This window comes from Biomphalaria glabrata, chromosome 18, assembly GCF_947242115.1.
Source record: "Biomphalaria glabrata chromosome 18, xgBioGlab47.1, whole genome shotgun sequence".
Lineage (NCBI taxonomy): Eukaryota > Metazoa > Mollusca > Gastropoda > Planorbidae > Biomphalaria > Biomphalaria glabrata.
In genome coordinates, this window is record NC_074728.1 from 8160799 (window position 1) to 8186532 (window position 25734).

Here is a 25734-nt window from a genome sequence, read left to right on the forward strand (position 1 = left end):
GAATCAGTGCCTAATCCTGGTTAAACGATTCAGAACTTTTTGAAAAAAAAAAATTTCGATAAAATAAATGATATTTGCGTATGGCACGAAAGAGCCGCAGCTTCACATCCAAAGAGCCGCATGTGGCTCGCGAGCCACGGGTTGCCCAAGCATTGTTGAAGCATGTAGAGCTAGATCTAAGACTAAAACACAAAATGAAATATGTAGACTTGATATTCAATATAGACTAGATCTATAGCTTGAGTCTAGTAAATTTACAGATCTATTACGGTGAAAGTCATTGTTTTTCTAAATAAAGTCAATAGGCATAGGTGATTCAAAGTCAAAGGCCCTAATCGGACTATTTTGGGGACAAAATCACGTGACATCAATCAATAATAATGTGTACTTCCGCTTTTTTTTTTCTTTACTAGAACAGTAAACTAGATTTCTAGTTTGTTATAAATAACGTGACATACCACGAATCTCGATTATTTTTGTTTCTATAGTTTTATCAACCAAGTTAACGAAAAACAAATATTAGTAGTCTATATCCAGCTAGATGATCAAGATGCGAGATGAGCTTATTATCTTAAGAGTTCAAAATGGATAAAAAGGTATAATAGTATTAAGTATAATTTTGTCTATCAATCGTGACGTCCAATCGACCTCATCGATGATCGCGAGTTAAGTTATGTGAATATGTCATAATAAGTTATGACTAAAATTGATTAAATAATAAAATTAATTATAATAAACTTTCTTTTAGTTTCATTTTAATCTTAGATCTATCTAATCTTGTCTTGATTAGTTATTAAGTTACTTTACTGATCATATTGTAATTGTTGTAAGTTTAACTTTAACTTACTGAAACTGAAAGACTGGTACACTGGACTCACTGGTAAAGAATGCTAATACTAATCGACTTACACTAATGCTATCTAAATAGATCTATAAATCTATCTATATTATATTATTTATATATTAAATAATATGTAGAATAATATATTGATTTTTTAGATCCAAATATAATAATAACTTTGCAATCAGAAGGAAAACTTTAACCTATAAAAAATTTAAAGACACTAAGGCAGTATATTAAAATTAAACATCTAACTAAAAAAGTAAGCAGGCATCTGCATGGGTAATACATAAACAATATAATATCTAAGGATGACAACAAAAAAAAACTATGGTCATACATTAAATCTAAGCAAATGGAAACAATAGGAGTAGCACCATTGAAAAGAGAAGATAACACATAATGATTTGTTTTGAAACCAAAGCTAACACTCTAAATAAATACTCTGCATCAGCATTCATAGCCCCAGGAAACAGACATATTACTTAATTTAAACCAAGATGAAAAATAGGAGATATAGAAGTGCAAGAAAAAGGGATCCAAAAACTATTGGCTAACATAAAATATAAAGCACCTGGACCTGGTGGTACTCTAGCTAGATTACTCAAAGAACTAAGCAATGAGCTCACACCAGTGTTCAAAATTCCTTTTTTTGGCATCTCTTAATCAGGACACAGTACAAAAGGACTGGAAAGAAGCAAATGTCAGGTTATTGTCTACAATGTTCGTGGTGAAAGAAGGATGTTTCTGCCATGTGCTTGTTTTGGAATGTTGTAGTGAATATGTTTCGTCTAAAGAAAGGGAAGGATGTTAATATTTGATATGGACCGTCTGAAATTTTCGCTAACATTTCCTTCCGTTAGTTCCAGGCAATGGGGTGGCGTCAGTAGATTTTCCGACATCTTGAGTAACTCTGTCTCTACTGTCTGATTTATAAATCTCTTGGTTGCCTCCCTTGATAGGCCTAAGCGTACGTGACCTTGTGGGTAGACTGTCCGATATAGCTCTCAATTTATCATTAATCTCTCCCTTGACGTCTAGTCTTCTACTTCTAGCGAGAGTGAAAGCACTTACGTGGTTCACTTTCTGCTGCCACCATGTTAAGTATGGCCTGAAGAATTGAGGCAACAATTGTCGTAGTTGGGCCGAACACTTTTAATCATCAACATAGGACGCCATCTTAGGCAGGAAGGACATGTTCACAACAAAAGACGCATAACTCACAATGACTAAGGGCTATAACTTACATATCAAATATTAACACCTATTTAAAAATGAAGAAAAATCTGACTCATAAAACTATAGACCAGTATGTCCAACCAACAAGAAAGTATCTAAGATCCTAGAACACATAATATGTAGCAACATCATAAACAACTATGAATAACATACCAATGTGGCTTTAGAAAATATAGATCCATGATAGTGAAATACAACTAACAGCAATTTAAATCTATATAGACAATCTTTTCCCTTTGCAACTTCTAATGTGACTAAAGAGGCCTATGTTTGATGCACAACTGCGGTCATAGGTTGGGCATTTATTATTATAGTTTTCGAACCGGAGATGTCTCAGCTTAGGGGCCAAGATCTTAACCATTTAATCTATAAAGCTCTGTTATAACATAATGAAAGGCACTATGAGAGCATAACAGGCTTAATAAAAAAAATTGATTGAAAACGGCCAACTTATTTAAAAGTGTCGAACAGGTAATTATTTAACCTGTACAGGAACTACATAGCATTGTGCAGATAAGCCACCATTGTAGTCAGGGAAGGATAATAGTTATTTCAGTATTGATTGCATTGGGAGTTCATCTCTGCTGAGTTCTGTTTAGCTTAATGTTTATTTCTCAAAGATAATTCTAACAATAATTTTGAAGAGCAATGCTCGGATATTACTGATATAGCTGGTCTGAAGTATGTGGTTAGCAACTATTACTAAGTTATTGTCTCATCCAAACTTTAAATCTCAAGAGAAAAACATGTTCACTTATTTACATTTTCTTCAGGGCTCATCACTATCAGCTGATGCTGCTGAGTTTGTGCCACTGAGGGTGTCAGAGATAAGTAAGCCTGGACAGTCAAAACACCCAGGTGCCCAGGAAAAGTGGAAAAGAAGAAATGCTGTGGAGATTAATGAAGTGCCAAGATACTTGACAAGCTGTTATCCATTTGTACCACCAGATTCTTCTAAATATAGGTAAGTAACAGCATTAGGCTGCTACTTAAAACAAAAATGTTGTATTGTCTTGTTCTGAGAAGTTTCCAAGAAAAAGACATTATAAGTCCTCATTTTGGTACTAAAACAGTCCGAAGAATAAAAATCTGAACTCTTCCCAAGAGAGGCTAAAACATTTTGAATTCTAAGTGCTATTGGCACATTTACATTTTTACTGGCATTTTTTTTATGTAATATCACTTTGTAAATATATAAATTATTATTTTTTAACAAAAATGCATTCTTCATTTAGGCCAGTAATGGTACAATTAGGTTAACTTAAGCAGACTGAACCTTTTATTCAACTAAAAAGGCAGTATGGCAGACATCATTTTTTCTGTCTAAAATATAGGTGACACAAGAGTCTTAAGGGTCTTATTAGCCATGTAAACTAATCTTTGTGGCTAATGATAATGCCTTAAAAAATATTTATAAACTAAGCATATACAAAATTCTTTGAAGCAGACTGATTTTGACCTTTGTCAGAAACTAAAAGAACTCTTGGTGATTTGCGTTAACCAGATATCTCAAATCCTTAATGTCTGGTTACAGAATCTCATACATTCTGTTTTGTTTTCTTATTTATTTAACTTATTATGGTTCTTATTTTATTTTATTATTATTATTAAATATTATTATTATTATTAAATATTAAATATTATTAAATATTATTATTATTAAATTATTAAATATTATTTTATTTTACTGGCTTGATTTTCTGAATCATCACAGTTACTATTTTATTTTCGTAGTATGCTATTCTAAATTAAATAGTTCATAAGTTAGTGTTGAAGAATTTTATCATAAATGGATAATGCATTATACTTGGAATGAAATTTTCAAATAGTATGAACTTTCTATTCTCTATTTACAGATCGGAAACACCAAGATTCCAGCCACCATTTCATTTTCAAGGTAGTAATCAGTCCACAGTTCCATGTTTTTTTCATATTAAAAAAAATAGAATAGATAAATTGGGAAAAAAAAAGAAAGAAAGAAAACTAACAATGTATACATTTTTGCCTTTAAGATGTCTGTTGATAGACCCAGGTTTATATCCAATCTAAAAAAAAACAACTATTTTTTTGATATAGTTAATTTATAAAATCAATATAGTCTAAACTTGTTAAAATGAGTATAATTTTAAAATATTATTGATAAAAAAGTTTTGCAGTTTTTAAAGTTCTAAATGGTTAAAACAATAATTGATAAGTATTTTACTAATTTTTTTTTTTAAACAGGCAATATGTCTGCTGCCACACCAATGCGCTGCCCACCGTGGCCTCAAGTTCATGCAGATTATATGGGAAGTTATTTACCAACCTCATATGGTGGCATGGCTCCATTGTCTTTAGATATGACTAAAGTTGAAGGTAATAGAACAAGTTACATCGTCATTTGGTTGTAACAGTTGTTGTCTTCAAATATCCTTCACCCACCTCACCTTCACTTATCCCATAGTCTGTTTGACCATTGGGGCACCATACAAGATCTGTTGACCATCTATCTCCATTTCTCTTTTGTCTTTTTCCTAGGATAGAATCTCCTTCTTAACAGGTCCATCCATTCTGTTATGTTGTCTTCCCATTGCTTTCTCTGTCTGCCTCTGCTTCTTTTTTCTGGTACTGTTCTCTGAAGGAAGGTCTTTTCAAGTCCTGAGGGCCTTGTGATATGGCTACAGAGTTTTAGTTTGTGTTTTTTGACGATAGTTAACAAGTCATCGTGGGGTCCAGTTAAATATTCATATATTTTTTTATTAGATTTTTTTTTAATTTAATTGATGCCCATACTTACTGATTTGTTTTGACTTTAGCAAAGTTCTTCTATTATGTCTTTATAATCCATGCATAAGTTCCTAAAATTTTTATTGTATCATCTCATTATTTTAAGTCTAAGGTACAAAGATTTGTTGTGAGCGTACAATTAAGAGTACCGTTAGACTGTGAAATTCACCACATCATTCATATGTAGTCCCATTGGAGACATCAGTCACATGTAGCACTATGGAAGCACTAAATTAGCCATTCTTTAAGTGTTGACAACTTCCTGTCCTTTCTTTGTACTGCACTCGGTGGTTGATTTGTGCGTATATTTTACAATGGCCATAATGTTCTATGCTCTCAAGTGTGCTCAGAGGATCGAATACCTATATGTGTCCAAGGTGGGACATAACCTCTTAGAATACTCTAAATTATCGTAGCATCTTTTGTGTCATTCTGGAATTGAACAATTGCTTCAGTATTCGCCATGTCAGGCACTGCAATGCCCCTGTTATCTTTCATTTTTACAAGTAATAGCAGTTTAAAGTTTCATAGCCTACTTAATAACATAATTCATTTTGACGTCTATCGATTCAAATTTTTTTTCTAAAAGAAAGAAGATTTACTGGCTTGATTTTATGCTTGATATATGGGACATATTTTTTCTCATGACTTTGAAACACTGATACAGTCTATGATTTTAGTTTCCATCTTCACATTAACAATTCAAATAATACATTTACATATTTTTTATTAATTAGCTTTTGAGGCTGTACATTATAAGATAAGCTATTAGAAAGATATATATCTTATCACCATAACTGTAAATGTAAAGGTCAGTTTAAAATTATATAGGGTCTACTTAAACATGCGTTTGAGGAACTTGAATTTATTGCAAAATGTATTTTTTTTTTAAAATTCTTTTTGATTACATTCTATAACATAGACTGTACAATATATTTCAGTTCCTCCTCAAATGAATATGGCACTTGGTCATCTGGGTGGACAAGGGTTACTGTTGGGGGCACCCCCAGACCCTAACTCTAACTGGCTGGTGAACTCCTTATCCAATATGTACATGTCTCAGCAACACCCTCAGCAATATGTGAACCAGCCACCAGTTTTTATTTCGTCGGCGACCACTGTGACTGCATCGTCGACCGTGCCCATCTCTTCACAGAGCATCTCTTCAGCACCAGTTGCACAGGCAAGTTTCAGAGCTGGGAATAAAGCATCAAAATCAAATACCAATACTTCTGTAAACAATTTATCCAGCACCATACCCAGTAGTGCAAAGGTATGTTGCTATTTAGCTAACACTTAAGTTTATCTGGCTAACACTTTGCTTACTTATCTTGCTAACACTTAACCTTTTTTGCTAATTCTTAGCTTATCTGGCTAACAGTTTATTTAACTTGATTACTTTTAGCTTATCATAGCTCAGTGGTGCTCAACCATTTTCGAACTGTCAGAAATATAAATTTCAGACACTCTTGTCACCTTCGATGAAGTCCAGTAGGGAATCGGCACCGGAGGCGCCATTATCCCGTTGATGGTTAGAAAGGCTTTTATCCAACCACCAGGCCTGGACATGGGGTTCTTCACCCCTGTCCTGTCTGAGGGCACCCAACGGTAGGCGGCCATATTGGTTGACTGACTGGTAAAACCAGGCCGTGCCGTGTACACAGCGCACCGTCCCCGAATCTTAAGTCACCCGCTATAAATGTCAGGGAGCTTGTCTCATATTCCTATACTGTAACCGCCACTGTTCCGTGCAAGGGCCGCCAATCCAGCAATCCGGAACTGATGACGACCCCCTTTGTGGAACGGCGTGGCGGACTTTTTGGACTGGGTTGCAGGTTACTTGTTCCATCCCCACCCCGAGTGAGATAAAAAAAACAAAAGCTCACCCAGGGAGACCTGCTAGAAGGCCTGGTTCACTACTCGTTCTTAGCCTGTCCAGATCCACCTCTGGATGTTTCCACCGGAGGGCCACGCTGAGGCGACGGGTAGCTGGAAATCCTCCGGGACACTCTTGTCACAGACCACATCACCACAAAACATTGTGTTCAGTGGAACTGGCCTTCGGGGTTTGGTTTACAAAAATTTTAAAGGGCAGGATAGCACCATGTCATTGGCTAGATATAGTTCGCATGCTGCAGTTTAGGCATCACTGACCTAGCTTATCTTGGATTTAATGAGCATCTCGTCTAATGTGTGATGTTACTTTTATGTGGCAATAACCAGTGCTACTTAGATGATATTTTTTTAAAATGGTAATTTACATTTCTTGCTATGTCAACTATTATAATGAAATTATAAATGGCAAAGTAAATAAAAAGATAAAATTGTAGTTTTCAGAATTTGATCACAGTTAATATTTATGTAAGGAGAATTATATGCAGCAATGTACAATAATATTTTCCAATTACTAAGTTATGATTACTAAGAAATGCTAAAATATGGGGGACAGTGCATTGTTAACAGAATGACTGATCTCTTAAATCTCTGTTGGCGAACTTCAAAAGTCCCAGAGGACTGGCAAAAGGGAGTGATTGTAAAGCTTCCAAAAAAGGGCAACTTGGCAGATTGCAACAACTGGAGGGGCATTACTCTCCTCTCTGTCCCAGGCAAAGTTTTCAGCACTGTTTTGTTGAGACGGCTTCAACAGTCTGTAGATGAAAGGCTCAGAGAAGAACAAGCAGGTTTCCGAAGAGGCAGATCATGTACAGAGCAGATTTTCGTTTTACGAAATATCATAGAACAAAGTCTTGAGTACCAACAACGGCTAATGATCAGTTTTGTGGACTTCAAAAAAGCGTTTGATAGTGTCCACCGAGAATCACTATGGAAAATAGTTAGAGAATACGGTATCCCAGAAAAATTCGTCCAGATCCTACGACGCCTTTACAGTCAGTCTAGTTGCTGCATTAAAACAGAAGAGGGAACAACAGAGTTTTTTACAATCGAGACAGGTGTGAGACAGGGGTGCATCTTATCTCCCTTCCTTTTCCTCCTAGCCATCGACTACATAATGAGGAGAGCAATGAACCAGACTGCCTTTGGTATTCCATGGCATGAACAACTCCGATTGATGGACTTGGACTTTGCTGATGATGTTGCACTACTCGGGGCTACAAATAAATGCATTCAAGAAATGACGGAGAGCCTAGACAGAGAGGCACCCAAAATTGGCCTCCGCATAAACTTGGATAAGACTAAAATTATGCGAGTGGGATATAAGGCAAAGGGTGTCCCCATCAGACTTGGCGAGTCAAAGCTTGAAGAGCTGGACAAGTTCACGTACCTTGGCAGCATCATAACAAATGATGGAGATGCTTACCATGATGTAGCATGTCGAATAGGAAAGGCAGGGAGCATTTTCCAAAGGCTGCAGCCTATTTGGACTAGCCAAGCCATTGGACTCGAGACAAAAATACACCTTCTCAACACAATCGTCATTCCAACTGCTACATATGCATGTGAGACGTGGAAGTCATCTGTCAAAATTGAGAAAAGACTAAATGTGGCTCAACAGAGATGGCTGAGACGGATTTTGGGAGTCAGTTACACAGACCGGATCTCAAACAAGGAAATCCTATGCCGAACTGGGAGTCGAACACTTAGTGAGGTTGTGATTGAGCGTCGCATGAGGTTTGCGGGACATGTTCTACGTCAAAATGAATTACGCACACCAAGAGTTGCGATAACCTGGAAGCCAAAACGAGGAAAGCGCAAACAGGGACGTCCTCGTATTACCTGGCGACACACCTTCATGGAGGACCTCAGAACAGTGGACACCAGATGGGAGGAGGCTCCAGACATTGCCAGTGACAGATCATTATGGAGACAGCTTGCCGCCCAATGCGCCGAACGGCGCGGGAGGACCTAAGTCTAAGTCTAAGTCTAAGTTATGATTTAAAAAAAATACAAATTTATATAACATTTTTCTTCACCAAACCAGCTGCCCTTGGCAGACCCTTCACATTTCAAATTAGTAGTTTGATGTTGCAAAATCATTTATATTATACCTTTGAATACAATTTTACAAATTTTAATGTAAGTTATTTTTTGTTATTTTAAATATATTTACTTTTCTAACAAAAATCTATTTGTAAGCTTAACTATTTTTTGTGAGGCCAGCCGCACCAAATCTTCTTGTCAAAAAATGACATAGCCTTAAAAAGAGTCAAGATATAATTTCACCATTTGCATTTTGTATTATTTTTTATTAATATTAAATTTTTATTATGTATCCTAAGTAATATTTTTACTTTTCATGTATTTTTTTTATAAGCCCAAGCAGTCATCAGTACATCAAAAAGTTGGTGTCCGTTCAGCATCACCAATTATGATAAGCAGATCAGCCCAGACAGACTTTCCTGCCAGTATAAAAAACTTAACTGTTAAAGAGAAACCCTGTCCGTCATTTAACAGAAACAGAGCTCGATCTTTGCACAGTGTGCCAAGACACAAGTCAAGTAAGTTTGTTTAAGACTTTACTTGAGAAATGTAAATTATTACATCCTAACCCAAATCTCCCTTAGGATTTGCACGCAGGTTGTCGAAGCAGTCTTTGTTCAAATTCAGGATGATCGTGACTATAAACCAAACAATCAGGCAGCCAAGGTTTGCATGACTTAATTCAGTCAGACCTTGTAATAAGAAAAAAAGCAAAACCAATGTCTATTTTATAATACATGAATCATGCTGCCCTGTCTATTTGTGTTAAAATGTCAGTGCCAAGCTCTGGCTGTACCTTTAGAATGAAACATTTCTCAACCATACTCCCTAATCACATTTCAAGGTCCTTGAATCCCTACTTCACACAAAACAGGCTCATTAAATGTTTCTACCCTCCACCACCATCCCTTAGCTAAAATACTTATCACAAGTTCTGAAGCATTTGTTTTCAAGGATTTATTTAACTGTATTGTTTGTAAGTATTTCACAGGTTTGTTTTTTTCTACTGTAGAATGATATTTGTTTAATCTGTGAAAGTATTTTATTTCAGACCATTACTTAATTTCTTTTGCTATATGTTATTTGATAAATCTTAAGCACAACAAATGTATGTCATGTATTCAAACTTAAAAGAATTAACTGATCATAAAGATTTTTTAAAAATTTAATCTTGACAGGTGATCATGACTCGGACAGCGGATACAACAGCCCACTTCACCAACAAAATCATGTGTCAGTAGCTACGCAGGTAGAACCTTCAAGTTTGACAAACAATACTTGCGACAGTGTTGTCACAGGCAGACAGCATGAGCCTGCCACCAGTTCATTGACTGGGTCAAGCAGCATTAGTCAGACCAAGTCAGGTGATGATCTGAGACCAGATGGGGTTAGAAAGAAGAAAAAGAGGCAGAACAGAGAACAGAGGGATGCTAACCGCATGTTGGGGTCCAATACAAAACTCTTGTCTAGGTCATCATCGTCTATATCATCCTCAGGCACTAAGCCAGATGATGACGATGATGAGAAAATAGATCTTCACTCCTGGACAGACTTTCCTCCAGTTTCCCCTCGTTTGTCTGCACCTGTCAGAACCTCAAATCAGCCTGTGACATTAACTATAGAAAGGTCTGCACATGAACCGCCTTGGTCCATTAAATTTTCAAGTGCAGATAAAACTAGGTCATCTAGTGGAGACAAGCAGGCATCATCTTTAGGGGAACACAAGGGAAGAAACAGGCAGTCCCATGAAAAACCTGGGCTTGCCACAGATACTGCCAAAACTGGCAACCTAGAGCAAGGTGTTACTGGACTCAATCAATCTACAGAAAGAAATAAAAACTCAAAAGTGGGTGATGTAAAAAACAAATTTAAAGGTCAAGTTAAAGACCCAGTCTGTGAACCGATGCCAGTAACCAGGGCAGTGACAACTACAACATTCTCATCAACTGTGACCACAACCACGGTGTCCATGGTTACTACCACCGCATCAACTCTCTTAGTGGCTTCAAGTAACGCTTATGCCTCACAGTTGACAGGTGGAGACCCCAATCGGTCTGTCCCAATAGGAGCTAATGATTACAGAAACAAAGGTGAGCTTTACTTTCCTTACTGTCAAGCTAGTCAAAAAATATATTCAGCTATTCTGTGTCCTTATGAGGCCAAAACAATAGTATTAGTGAAACAACCATCTTCTTCCTTTAATAAATGTAACAAAATGAGCCTTGACAGCCTTCTCAAGTCTGCTTAAATAGTATTTCGGAAACTTATGAGTGAACAAGAAAATTAAAGGCTAGGATGTCACTGAACACACACACAGTTACAGTGTAACTATGATTGATCTAGATCAGTGTTTCCCAAACTGTGTTCCGCAGAACCCTAGTGTTCTGTGAGGCCAGACTGTCTTCCATGACTTACTGGAATAATTAATTAGTTGGCCACCAAGTAAATTATATCTCTCCAAAAAAATAATCAAAGTGTACTGCTAAATACTGAGAATGTGCAAAGGAAAAGGTTTGGGAACCACTGATCTAGATTTATCTAAAAATGAAATTCATGCTCTCCATTCACTTGCATTTATTTAGTGTTTTTTCCCCCTGTATTGTAGTATTAGGATTATTTCCCCTTTTGCTCTGTGACATTACAGGAAACCCTCATTGAATTCACTGGTTTGTTTCTAAAGTAAAAATGTTTAATATTCAAGAGCTAACTAGAACAATAATAGCTCCTCCTACTTGGGTGAAGATGAGCACAATCTCATTTCCTTTGAACTCGAAGATGACATGTGGAGTCCAATCTTTTATTTGAAAAGCTGACCCCCACACAATTGATAAGCTGACCCCACACAAGACATGGGAAGGTTGCAATGTCGCCTGCTTTTGCTCTTTGTTTTTTATTTCTCTTTATTCTTTGCTGATGGCTGTTTCCTTTGCCTCATAGATTGTGTTGAAGAGACCTGTGGCTCTATGCCATGAGGAGGGATTGAGCTAACTAGTTATAGCTGCCTGACTGAAATTAAAATTAAAACCACTAGTCTTTTATGTGTTTGTGACCTAAAGAGGATTCATGAACAAATATAATCAGTTCACATTACCTATTAGCGGGTATAGCTAAAAATATTCAATTAGAATTATAGCTAGACTTAGGTATTTAGATCAAAAGGTCAGTGTTAAAAGTGTGCTGGCACGTTCGTCCAGAGGTGTACTGGTCCCTTCTTGTACTGCCTAGGTTATTAGGTATAACCTCCAGGTATACAATTCAACTAATGTATGTAACAAAAGACTTTACAAAGTCGCAGGTAAACATATATACAAAGTTTATTTACATGAGTAAAATAAATGGGTAAATAAATGGCCATCAATTCACAGGCCGACACAACAAAAAGTAAACAAAAGATACTCAGAAATAGTATGGCACACAGCCCTAGTCATATTTTTCATTATCGTCACATTCTGGTTATCAAAAATAAAGGTCACAGGCCTCAGGTCAACACATGACCACTTTTGACCATTCTGGGGTTACAAGCTTTACACTAGCCACTTTTAGCCCCAAAAAAAACAACAAAATGGTCATGATGAACTATAGGCTTCAGGGAAACCTAAGAGCATACAAGCTTCATAGAATCTCACCTATAGACACCCGTTTGGTAAAGCCCATCTGATGATTCAATACAGGTTAAATCCCTCAGAGACAAGGCTATAAAAATATGTAAAGTCCATCTGATGATTCAATACAGGTTGAATCCCTCAGAGACAAGGCTATAAAAATATGTAAAGTCCATCTGATGATTCAATACAGGTTGAATCCCTCAGAGACAAGGCTATAAAAATATGTAAAGCCCATCTGATGATTCAATCAGGTTGAATCCCTCAGAGACAAGGCTATAAAAATATGTAAAGTCCATCTGATGATTCAATACAGGTTGAATCCCTCAGAAAAAGGTTACAAAAATATGTCACGTTTGGGAGTACCCCAGGATGCAGAACATCAGGGTAAAAATATACTGCCTGGAAATCATTTGAGGCTATTTCACTAATAATTATACATTACACAAAATACAATTATACTAAAGATATACTTAGCCCAAAGATCTCCAGAGCAGGGCACACTTCTCCGAGTACCCCATGACACACGACCACTAACAGAAAAAAATACTATTCACAACACAGGTCAAGTGGTCAAGCTGGTAACTCAGGGGCAAGTGGCAACTAAGCACAGTTTGAAAGGCCTTTTATAAACTACATAAGGGGAATCACTCCTAACTTTACAAGTAATCAAAAATAGTTAGTTCCCCATTATGTCACAGTGTTCCTATATTTAAAAAGGCTGGGCTTGTAAGTCAATGTAAATATTTAAAACCATGAAGTTCATGAAATAGCTCTTCTAGAATGTAAAGAGCTTGTAAGACATTGGTAGAAATGGAGGCAGCACTATAATTGTCTTTGTAATGGCACTCCACTGATAGATATTCTATCTATATTTCTCAATTCCACTTTTTATTTTATTTTATTGATATTTGACAATCATTTTATAATTAGTTTGATACTAGTGTAATACGAGTAATGTCCTTTTCTTTTCTCCCATTATCCAAATGTAAATGTATATCAACTATGGTACAAATTTGCTTGTTTCTTCATGGTACAAATATGCTTGTTACATCATGTTGGAAGCAAAAAAAAAAAAAAAAAAATTCAGATGAAAAAAAAAGCAACAAAAAAAACAATTTTTGAATGGTCGACCCCTGGCAAATGGTCATTTGACCCCCAAAGGGGTAATGACCCACAGGTTGAGAACCCCTGATTTAGATGCTGCATTAATCTTTCAGCATTTCTCTTGCAATATAAAGTCTTGAATTGTGTTATAATGACCTAAATAGATTATGTAAGAATAGCTATTGAAAAAAAGTCTAATTTTCGTTTGAAAATTCAGGGCAACTAAAAGCAACATATTTTAAAAATCAATTTTTATAATGACTTTGTTAGACTAGATGTTGGATCCTACCCAATTATAAATTAATATATATATCTTCTATATTTTATAATGTAAAGAAAAAAAAAAGATTTTATGATAAGAGAAATAACTTTCCTTTTTGATTTCAGCATTAGCCCCACAGCAATCAGTATTACCTGTCTACCCAAGTGACCCTTCTTACAGGTCTTATGCAAACATTGCACAGGGTATACGTTTGTCTTCACCAAATGCCAGCCAGCCTCCTAGTCACCCTCCTGTTACTTTTCAAAACGGACTTTTCCCGCCCCCACTTTTTCCAGTTGTTCCAGTCCAGCCTTTTCCTTTCTTTCCTGGTGCTGCCTTATCTCAGCCCCCTCCAGCCATTATTCCCTATGAGGGGCACCATGCCCCACATTTTGCTGTGGAGCCTGTGACTTCTATGAACTATGCTTCCCAACTCAGAGCACCAGTTTTGAGCTATGACACAGCACCCAAAGTCAATACATTTTCTGCTGGCAGGGGCAGGATGAGATCTAACTCTGGCCCTGGTGGGGATAAACCAGGTGCCTGCCTCAATCAAAGTAACAGTCAGACTATATATGGTCCCTCCAACTCTGACCAATTAGCCGAGGGCCAAACAGAACTGAAAGAAGGAGAGGAGAAAAAGAAACGCAGGCGGCGGCGGCGGAGAAACAAGTCTAAGCAAAATGAGGAGGAGGATGGAGTCGCTAATAGCTCACACTTGTCTCAGACAGTATCATCTGACACGACACTTCACTTTGAAGATGTCGATGAGTTTCCAGATCTTATGCCCTCTAAAGGGGCATCAGAGGATACATGGGCAGTAAATGAACGATCAACTCTCTCTGGCACATCACTGTCGTACAGTGACATTATTAAGTCGGTAAGTTTTATTTTACTATGGAACTATAGTTCACATTTCTTTTTCTCACTACATGAAAGCATAAATAATTCCTTTTTCCTCAATAGTGATTTCTCTTAGGTATTGTCATGTTTGACTTTAACTTTTACAGTTTACAATGACCAAAAGTTTCCCCTTTCAGACCTTGCGATCTAAAGGGCAGATGATGTAAAGATCATCTGTTTCTGTGGCTCATGGTTAACGAGGGTGTCATGTGGCCAACACAATGACCAACCGCCTTTACTTTTTCACAGCTAATGTCAGGTACCTAGTGGACTAAGAGACACCCAAAGATCGTGAAATTAAAAATGACCAAAGACTGTACATATTTTACACCTTCGTGCCACAACTAAACTTACACTCCCTTGCCTTTCGGCTCAGGCCGGCAAGCTCTCTCCACAGCTTGTGCACTTGGATTTTAGGCTTTCTAAGAAGGTGTGATGCCATGTTATATGTCATGCTTTCACTTTCCTCTTGTACACTTTCATGTCACAACTTAAGAATAAAACAGTTACATTGTTGTACAGGTGATTCAAGTTCATCTTTTTTTCATTTCTGGCCAATGTCATCTTTTTTTCCCCCTAGTGCCAAGCAATGGACCTCATTCAACAATCGTAAACAAACAATATTTAGCCACGTGATTCTCTATCTCTTCTATACAAATTACGTAATCCATAAAGGCTGTCACATGATACGTTTTAAAAAAATTGTTTTATCAATAATATCACTTGGCTAAATGTTGCTTGTTTACGATTGGTGAAGGAGGTCCATTATAAGAACTGAATGGTCTTACATATGTTCTTGTGATGATACAAGTATATAAGTTTGAGTGCCAGATGACAATGATGTCTTGATAAGATTGAATTGATCAGACAATGGGTTTCTGATGTTATAATTTTGTATACAGTTCTCCCTTAGACAATTTCTGAATTCTCAAACAATATAGTGATGCCTGAGATACTACTCAAAGTATAAACTCAAAACTGAAATCTTCTTTAAATTAAATACAAAGCTTTAATTCAGGAAATAGTAATCACTTTAATAATACGCACACAACATAAATGTACAATACAATTTAATTTAAATTCTTTTACTCTAGTTGTCACTCTCCTTCAAATGAATGTGTCTGTCCTCTAAATACTACCTCATCTTTGTAGTAACGCGCAAACTATTTTTAGAGCTTATGGAAAAACCATTATCATTTAAAATAAACTTGTCATTACTTGTCAACAGCGTACAACCATGACCTTGCGCTGCAGAAATACAAACTTAATGCAACAGTTGCTTTATGTTACGTAACATTTCTCTTATCCTAAATTTAAAATCCAGCCTCCTCTGCCGTCCTCATTGAAGACTCTTGGTTCAGGAACTCTTAGCTTTACAACTCACACACCTTGACTTTATTAAAATATATATATTGTTCCGTTTTAAAACAAAGTCTGTTTTTTTGTTTGTTTTTTGTTTTCCATCTGTTTAGAACCTTGAAAATGTATTCTCCCTAAATGTAAAAAGTTACACATGTTTCTTTTCATGTCTCAAGTCATTTTCAAAAGCTGGAAGCCAGAGCAGACCTCAGTCCCTAACTGGTTCCTGTCTATCTGAAGAGGATGTGGGCGCCAATGATGAGGGCAACAGTAGTCGAACAGGTAAACAGTTTACTGCTTCAAGTTTTAATGGCGTTGATACTTCCTGTGAGAGAACCGTTTAATATAAAATGTGTTGTTTTTAAATCTGATAATCGACAAATTTATTTTGACCTAATGAAGTTTTCTGGGGCTTATTTTGTTATGTTGCATGGCCCCTTTACAAATCAAAATGTGCATTTACATATTTGAATCTCTCATTTTGAATGTCCTATTTATTTAAAAGTGATGAACCATAGATAGCTGCATTCTTTTGCCTATATATATTCATAATAAAATTTTTATATAAAGATTTTTTTCCCTTTAAAGCTCCTCATCTTGGGTGTTTTGTTTTTGTTTGGTTTCAAGTAAATCTTGTGCCGGTATTATGCTACAGTTCTGAACACTTACCAGAAATAAAGTGTTCTTTTTCTTTGAGTTCAAGTAAATCTTGTATTATGTAAAGCTCTGTACACTTACCAGAAATAAAGTGGTATTTTTTGTTTCATCGTATATCAGGAGCCAGCTCAGAGTCCAAGCGAGCTAGAAAAAGGAGGAAGCGCAGAGAACAAGCCAACAAGGCGGCCGAAGCTGAGCTGGCAGAAATTTCACTGGAGCAGCAGTGGCTCAGGGAAATGGGACTGAAGAAAGCTGTTGGCCAGGGTCTCAGCAGCAAGCCCTTGCCAGGTGTCATCACAGACACTGTGGTGGTGAATGAGGCCAAAAAAGCTGTTGCAAGTAAAGGTGGCGGCAAGAAATCCCAGCAGCCAATAGCCATTGACATAGCAGCCATGATTGATGCCATACAGGTACATTGAATTACATAGCTGTTATTTTTTTTTCTTTAAGTTTGAAAAAAGCAACATTTGTGCAGAAAAAATGTTTATCTTTTGTTTTATTCATTTGTAATTAGCAAGCATTTTAAACTAATACTTGTTTTCATAAGGTTAAGAAGTTATGAATGTTTCTAAAACAAAAGAATTGAAAAAATTTACTTTGCGGAGACCATTCCCCATTCTATTACATTCTTATCTTCTCTGAATTCACTACCTTATCAACAATGAATACTCAGCATCAGATAGTTCAGCAAGTTGATCATAGATTGCCGATGTTGAACAATGACTGAACATATTTCAATTGTATATCTTGATTCTTCGAGAGTGAATACATTTATATCTAGACCTAACTTCTTAGTAACAAGCCTCATCTTGATGCCTCAAGACAATGGTTGTGCTCCTCTTTGGTCACGAAGGGCGAGTTTTGGTTAAGTTTAGTAAGTGATGAGCACAGCAGCAAGTAGCCTTACTTTGATCATCTTTCAATCACATCCTGTCTTAGGTCCACTGCTTTTCTTTATTTACATAAATGATTTACCAAACTGCATTACCTCAGGAACAAAAGTCAGATTATTTGCAGACGATGGCATAATATATAGAACAATAAAAAACAACACAAGACACAGATATTTTACAAAGAGAATTAGATGAATTACAGAAATGGGAATCAAATTGGAGCATGTCTTTCCACCCAGAAAAATGTCAGTTGTTAAGAGTAACAAAAAAACTAAAACAAATTAATTCCACTTATCTTATTCATGGCAAACCAGTAACACAGACTAAAGACGCAAAATACCTAGGTGTTATAATAAATGAAAAACTGTCATGGAATCCACATATTGATGAAACTATAAAAAAATTAAACAAAGCATTAGGATTTATTAAAAGAAATTTCTATAAATCAAATAAGAACATAAAACTAAAATGTTATTTAACAACCTTGGATAGGCCAATAATAGAATATGCATCCTCCGTTTGGGACCCTTCAACTCAAGATAACATTAAGAAACTGGAACAGACACAAAATAGAGCAGTGAGATTCATAACAAACAAATATTCACACTTAACTAGAGTTACACCTTTAGTAAAATCACTAAATTTAGAAAGCCTTCAGGACATAAGGCTCAAAAGTAAAGTAGCAATTATACATAAAACACTGAACCATAATCTTCAAATACAAAAACAAAATTTAATAAAATACTCTGAAAGACACAAAGATAAAGGCACATTCCTCGTCCCATATGCTAGGACTAATTTGTACAAATACTCCTTCTTCCTTAGTACTATTAGAGCATGGAATGGGTTGCCTGAGCTAGCCAGGAAAACCAGTGACTTGGCCGAATTTAAGTCATTGATTAATATGCATGACTAAATGCATGACACGTAGGACGTAATCATCTTTTTTTTTGAAGTAACGTCTGTATTATATAAGATCCTCATCAAAAGACCAGATCACCACCATGAAACAAACCCAGGTCCTCTTACTAATTTAACTTGTTAGCACTAAGCCTTCCTATCCTAAGCAGTTGTAACCAGTTAGAATAAAAAAACTTTTTTTGTGTTTTTTTTTCAAAAGCTTTTAATCCTTTGCTTTTCTCCCCCTTAAAACACTTTAGAAAAAACCTCCCCCATCACAGCCTAGCGCAGCGCCCAACAAGCACATTCCAAATCAAGCCAAGGGAGCCAAGAAGGAGAAAGGCTCACCTGGCAGCAGTATGCCAGGAAACATGCTGGACTCCTCAGCCCCCATCCAGAAGAGAGGAAAAGAGAGAGAGAGTGGCAAGGCCAAGAAGCCCAGTCCTCTGAAGAAAGTCATACTGAAAGAGAGAGAACAGAGGAAGAGATTGAGGCTATTAGATGAAGACCCTGATACAGCTAACCTAGACTCCGTTGGGTAAGTGTGCACTTTAATGGTCAACTATTTTGTGTCTCCATGCTGCTTAACTCAATGAGTGCGGAGCGTCTATCCCATAGACGGTCTGTCTGCCCTAAACGCACGGAACGTCTATCCCATAGACGTTCTTACCCTACCTTTGTTTCGTTGCATTTTTAAATTAAAAATTTTAACTAACAACAGTGGAACTATTTTTAATTTATAAAAGAGTTCTTCATCCTTTGTTTACATAGAAATTAGAAGCTTTTGGCTTTATTTAGACATTTATTTATTACTTTTTTTACAATGTAAAAAAACGTCGCCATGACTACGCTAGTCCAAGACACACCCACAATGTTGACTACTGAAGAAACTTTATAATTATTCTAAAAATTATCACAAATAAATAGTAATAATGAAGAATTTGATCTAGATTAGATTCAGGTAGGTCTAAATTTAGCGTATTTATATGATTATATCTATATTATTAGTATTTAGATCTAAATCTATTATTGTCAGTAGGCTAGGTGTAGTCTGTAGATCGAGATTGACTAGATCTAAGCTTTTATCTCTAGACTTGGACTCTAGATCTAGATATATCTTTAGATCTAAGCTTATGGTAAATAAAAAGAAAGGAAATGGTAGATCTACATCAAATAATCATCCACTGTGGGCATTTTTTCCCCATTTTCTTTTTTTTTTTTAGTATTGTTTATCTGTAAAAATCTACATCATGGCTATGCTTGTCCAAGACACACCCACAATGTTTACTACTGAAGAAGCTTTATTATTGTTTTATTTATACTTCTATGAATTGTAATAATGAAGATCTTGATCAAGATTTAGCATAGGATGAAGCAGACTTGGACATTATTAGCATTTAGATTTAGATCTAGATCTAGTATTGCCTTATATGCTTAGGCTTAGGCCTTAGCCTTAGACTAGGGCTAGGTCTTGAATGTAGATCAAGGTTGACTAGATCTATGCTTTTATCTTTACACCTTTGTAGATTCCTATAGATCTAACCCTTAGATAAATGAAAACAACAGAAATGGCAGATCTAAATCCAATATTCATCCACCATGCTGGGCCTTTTCTTGGTATATTTTCTAGCAATTTTTTTTAGTATTGTTTTTTGGTAAAAATCATCACCATCACTATACTGGTTCAAGTTGCACTCCAAAAGGTTTACTACTAAATAAAAGTAAAATATAAAACTATTCTAAATCCATAATTTATCACAAAGGAACAGTAATAATGATCTATTCGATGTCTAAATCTTAGGTAAAATGAATTAGGATTTTTATTGTCCTTCATCTAGTTAGAGATTTAGGCTTTGATCTCTCGCTAGCCTATGTCTTGCACTGGTCTAGTATTAGAATGAAAGATGTTCTATGCAAATAAAAAGAAGACAAATCTAGATCTATATCCCATTGATTCAAATGTACATAATATTTGAGTGCATTTGGTTGATAGATTTAGTGCTGGTATCTATTGTTATTGGTAGTAATGAAAAGCGCAATAATTTTCACTTTTTTTTCTGACTAAAAAAACAGGTAAAAATAATAATATAATCAATGATTCATCATCTTTTATTGACTATTTTATCACATTTCTTTTTGAAAATATCACAAAGGAACAGTAATAATGATCTATTCGATGTCTAAATCTTAGGTAAAATGAATTAGGATTTTTATTGTCCTTCATCTAGTTAGAGATTTAGGCTTTGATCTCTCGCTAGCCTATGTCTTGCACTGGTCTAGTATTAGAATGAAAGATGTTCCTATGCAAATAAAAAGAAGACAAATCTAGATCTATATCCCATTGATTCAAATGTACATAATATTTGAGTGCATTTGGTTGATAGATTTAGTACTGGTATCTATTGTTATTGGTAGTAATGAAAAGCGCAATAATTTTCACTTTTTTTCTGACTAAAAAACAAGGTAAAAATAATAATATAATCAATGATTCATCATCTTTTATTGACTGTTTTATCACATTTCTTTTTGAAAATGCTGTAAATAGTCTAAATATGCTGTTTCAACAGTAATACAAAGAACAAAATCTAAATTTAGGTCTCAAAAGTTCTAAAGTTGGCATCCATTTTTTTTTCTGAGTGTCATATTATTTAGATTATAATTTGTATCTTATATTTAAATAGAAAGATGTTTACATTTTCACATTCTCCATTCATTTACCTTTACTTTGATACCAAATTTGTTACTATAGCATCATTGGTACTTAAACAATAAATTTTTGTTTTAGCCATGTTTGGAACATTTTCTTATTTTTTAAAAAAAGTAGCATTTTTTTGAAAACAAAACACAGCAGTCAAAGAGTTAAGCATGTTTAGGGCCCATATTTCACTTGTGGGCATTTGTTGGGGAGAAGTTTCTCTGTTGCCCTTAGCTTGTGAGATGCACATCATCTCAAGTTAAAATCTCAGCTGTAGTTACATTTGTAACATTGGTATAAATATTAATTTAAATAGCCATATAATAAGAGCTAATTTTATTTAACATTCCTGTAAACATTCAGAACATCAAAATTATTTGCTGCTTTTTTGTTGGTTTGTTCTCAGTGCTTCTGGAGTTGGGATTGTTGGTGGAGAGAGTGAACTGAGTCAAGATGGTAAGTTGTACAAATCAAGGCCAGCTTTACTGGCAACACAGGCACTTTCTATTTAATTATATTGTTTTCCATGCATAGTTTATTGAACATTAAAAACTAAAAATATGGATTAAATTTTTTTTTCTACATTGTTTAGAATTAAGTGTTGTTCTACAATTTAAAAAAACCTGCCACGTCATCTAATTAGTGCTTTAGGCTGTTGACACAATGATCTTTTGTTGGAACCCTGCCTACTTCTTTTCCCTGCCAGCCTGCAGGAGTTTAGACTCGGGTGTAATAATATTCTTTTCTGAAGGAACTTCTGAAACTTATAAAACAAATGTATAGAATTCAGTTTAGTTCTGAACTGCTGCTACTGAGTTCCTGCTGCCTAAACCCATTCTTTCATGGGAGCTGGGCTGATTCAGCCAAGACCAATCGTTATTGAATACTTTAACACTGACCTGCAATGTCACAACCTGTGGGCAGTTTAGACCAATAGCTCGTTGCCATGTCGTACAGACCTGTGATGTGGCAACGAGCTATTGGTCTAAACTACCCACAGGCTGTGATGTTGCAGGTCAGTGTTCAGGCCTTCTATAACAAATGGTCTTGATTCAGCCCCCCCCCCCTCTTAACTCACTTTTTGATCATTTAAATGTTGTAGAAAGGAAAGAGAATTATTTTATATATCTTCAACTTAATTGACTGGATGATATTTCATTAATGAAGCACAGTAAAAAAAATTGTTTTAGATACTATATACTATACTATATTAATCATAAAAAAGAGGTAACGCTCTTCAGTTGTTGTTGTTTTTTTAATTAACAGCACTGAGTTCTAAATCCGAAGTCTCAGATGGAGGCGAGGAGAGCGGTGCAGCCGAACTGTCAGCTGACCTTTCCCCAATCAGCCAGACTTCACCAATCTCCATGTCTCCTGCCTCACCTGGAAACTCAGGGGTCAATTCCCCTGTGACTGGATCCATAGGGCGTGATCCTGTTCTGATGAAGATACACAGTCGCAGATTCAGAGAGTGGGTATATTTTAGTCATATCATTGACTTTTCAACCTTAATAATTGTATTGTCTGTCATTTTAAATGAACTAGCTACCTTTGTCATGGGTTTAGTCTTTTTGCTGTCACAATGTTGTTTTCAGGAGAATTTTGTATTCCCTCCTCAATCAAATGACGTAAGCGGATTTAAAGTTGACACCGTTAAAAATAAAAGAAATTTAATATGACAATGAATAAATATTTTTTTAGTATAAAGTAAATTTGAGCCGTGGATGTCTTGTGGTCAACATATTGCCAACATGCTTTTACAGCTAAACTTCCTTTAAGTACCATATGAAGCTGGATAAACTCAAGAATACCACAATGTTTCACATTAAAAAAAAAAAGACAACCCTCTCGCTTTTAAGGCATTCTAACTCATGACCTTCAGTTCAGATAAGTGTCACCATCATATGTAGAGAAAGGTGAAAACATTTTACTTTTTAATTCAAAATGTTACACTAAGTCAGTGTTTCACAAAGTGGGTTACGAGTACTTCCAGGGGGATAGGCTTTGCACCTCATTAACTATGCTGATTTTTTCAAAATACCCATTTATTATGTTCTGTTAATAAATTAAAGTGTGGTGGGGAGGCGAGGGGTACTCAGCATTACAAAAATTATAAAAGTGGTACACATAGGTCAAAAGTTTGGGAAACACTGCACTAAATCATCATTTAATATATTGAAAAAGATATTTGAAAATGTATTTCATTATAAATATTTGTAATAAATTTATTGTACAAGAAACAGATGACCTTTACATCATATCCCATAGATCACAAAGTCTGAAAGAGGAACTTAATGTGAAAATGTCTTTCAAGAAGAAAGTAGTCACTACACAGTAATAGAAGCTGTTGAACTTTTTGTCTACTGAAATATTTTTCACATTGTGGTGGAATTATTTACTTTGCAGATTTGTAATGCCTTACAGCTGTTTCATATTTTTAATGCCTTACTGCTGTTTCATATTTTGTTTTAAAGACTAATTTGATTTATTCAATCTGATTTGATTTTCAGGTACTGTACACAGATACTGGATAAAGAAATAGATCAGTGCTGTGCCTCTCTGCTCCAGGACTTGGTCAAGTTTCAAGACAGGATGTATCACAAAGACCCAGTCAAAGTAAACATTTTTTTAGTTCATATGTAGAGTTGATCATTCTAGATGCATGAGAACCACATGTAATGCTTCTAATCTAAATATTCTTGTTGCCCGACATGTCTATAATTTTATTTAGGAAAGATTGGAAATCAAATACATTTTCAGCCTTGGCCTTGGATTGATTGAGTGTCATATTTGGAACTTTTTTTTCTTAAAGAAAATATTGAAGCAACGTCTTATTGAAAAGCTAAAGTTAAAAAAAAAGAGTTTTGAAGATGTTTAACATATAAAGAGCAATAGGCTGAGATAGTCACAATTCTTTTCAACTATATTTTGTAGGCGAAATCAAAGAGAAGAGTTGTCCTTGGTCTAAGGGAGGTCACCAAGCATTTAAAATTGAAGAAGATTAAGTGTGTTGTCATCTCTCCAAACCTGGAAAAAATTCAGTCGAAAGGTAAAATGGTTTTTATTTTTCCTATCAGACTGTAGCCAGGTTAAATTTTACTGTAGTTATTTTGTTCTGAATCATTGAACTATTATATGTAAGCTGCCATCTCAATGAGAATGTCCCTATGTGCTCAAATTATCTGTTCCCTATTGAATGTGAAGCAGGTTGTAAAAAAAAAACCCACAGGCGATGAAACAATCATTTAAACTTTAATTAATTGAAACTCTATGTAATATGAACAGTAACAGTAGTTTATTGGGATGCAATGATTCAGTATAATAAAATTAAATTTAATTAAATGACAGAAGACTTGTTACATTAGAACTAAACTTATTAACTGAAATCCAGTTATTCTTATTTGCCAGAATTGTCCTTAACATCCCCCCATTGTAATGTCCCCTCTTTCCCCATCCAGCCCTATCCCTAGCCCTAAAAAAAATACATTCACATGCTTAAACTGTGGTAAAGTTTGCCAACTCAAGGATCAGCTTGTTTAGACACAGCATATTTTGCCCTAAGAAAAATCGACACCAGTAACCCATCTAGGCTCATTCGTTGTCTTTCAAGACAGAACGAACCATATTTATCTTGTTACATTATTACATTATTGTTTTTTGCATGGGAAATATCCTGAACTTAAACACAATTTATTTGTAAAACTGTTCTGCTATTTCAGGAGGCCTCGATGAAGCGCTGAACAATATTCTTAACATGTGCCAAGAGCAAAGTGTTCCTTTTGTCTTTGCATTAGGACGGTGTGCCCTAGGCCGGGCATGTGCCAAGCTTGTTCCTGTCAGCGTTGTGGGCATATTTAACTATGAAGGCTGTGAGGTCAGTTCAGCTAATGTTTACAAATGCAATCCTAGTTATCATAAAAGAAATATTGATCTTTTTTTTGTAAATGGAAAAAAGTTGGAATAGATTTGTATTTAGGGGTGAAGCGGGATGTTCTGCTGTTGAAAGCAAGTAGATCTAATATTTGATCCAACTCTTAGAAGATGGTTTTCAAAGGTAGTGCTTGTGATTTTGAATGTATTTAATGAAATTAAGTTTCATTATGAGTGTGTTTGAATGTATTTAATGAAATTAAGTTTCATTATGAGTGTGCTATTTATTTGTAACAGATACCCATAAATGATCATTATGTTAACTAATATTTTTATAACTTTGATCTGCACAGCAAAAGTACAACAGCCTTATCTCTCTGACTGCCACTGCACGAGCCGCCTACAATGAGATGGTTCTGGCAGTGGAAAAGGAGGTATCCGAGTACCCAGCCTCTCAGACATCCAGCATTGGTGGTGTGCCTGGCCTGTTTGCAGCCCACATGGGACATTCAAGGACGCCCTCTGGATGCAGTGCCATCTCCTTCACTAGCTCCATATTGTCAGAGCCAATCTCGGAGAATTTTCCTCATGCTGAGCCAGAAGTAGATAGTAAAGTAAGTAGGTCACCTCTGAGAAATTGTAAAATTAGTTTATATAAATATATATGTATATATATCATTTTTTTTTTCATTACCACAATC

The 25734-nt window shown here is 35.6% G+C and overlaps 1 protein-coding gene across 2 annotated transcripts in view; it reads left to right on the forward strand.

The window, feature by feature from the left end:
• Window positions 1-418: 418 nt before the first annotated feature.
• The window catches only part of LOC106066208 (selenocysteine insertion sequence-binding protein 2-like), a 33177-nt gene continuing 7861 nt past the window's right edge, over window positions 419-25734 (forward strand). For both annotated transcript variants that reach the window (XR_008775863.1, XM_056016980.1), the window contains exons 1-17: window positions 419-596; window positions 2854-3044; window positions 3937-3977; window positions 4304-4435; window positions 5788-6119; window positions 9120-9303; window positions 9964-10875; window positions 13882-14636; window positions 16195-16300; window positions 16796-17085; window positions 18729-19006; window positions 21570-21619; window positions 22430-22634; window positions 23674-23779; window positions 24098-24212; window positions 24883-25037; window positions 25387-25647. Coding sequence is in view for 1 of the 2 variants with exons in the window: in XM_056016980.1 (XP_055872955.1) it covers window positions 585-596; window positions 2854-3044; window positions 3937-3977; window positions 4304-4435; window positions 5788-6119; window positions 9120-9303; window positions 9964-10875; window positions 13882-14636; window positions 16195-16300; window positions 16796-17085; window positions 18729-19006; window positions 21570-21619; window positions 22430-22634; window positions 23674-23779; window positions 24098-24212; window positions 24883-25037; window positions 25387-25647 (4125 nt within the window). In the remaining variant the exon portion in view is untranslated. The remainder of the gene's footprint in view (window positions 597-2853; window positions 3045-3936; window positions 3978-4303; window positions 4436-5787; window positions 6120-9119; window positions 9304-9963; window positions 10876-13881; window positions 14637-16194; window positions 16301-16795; window positions 17086-18728; window positions 19007-21569; window positions 21620-22429; window positions 22635-23673; window positions 23780-24097; window positions 24213-24882; window positions 25038-25386; window positions 25648-25734) is intronic.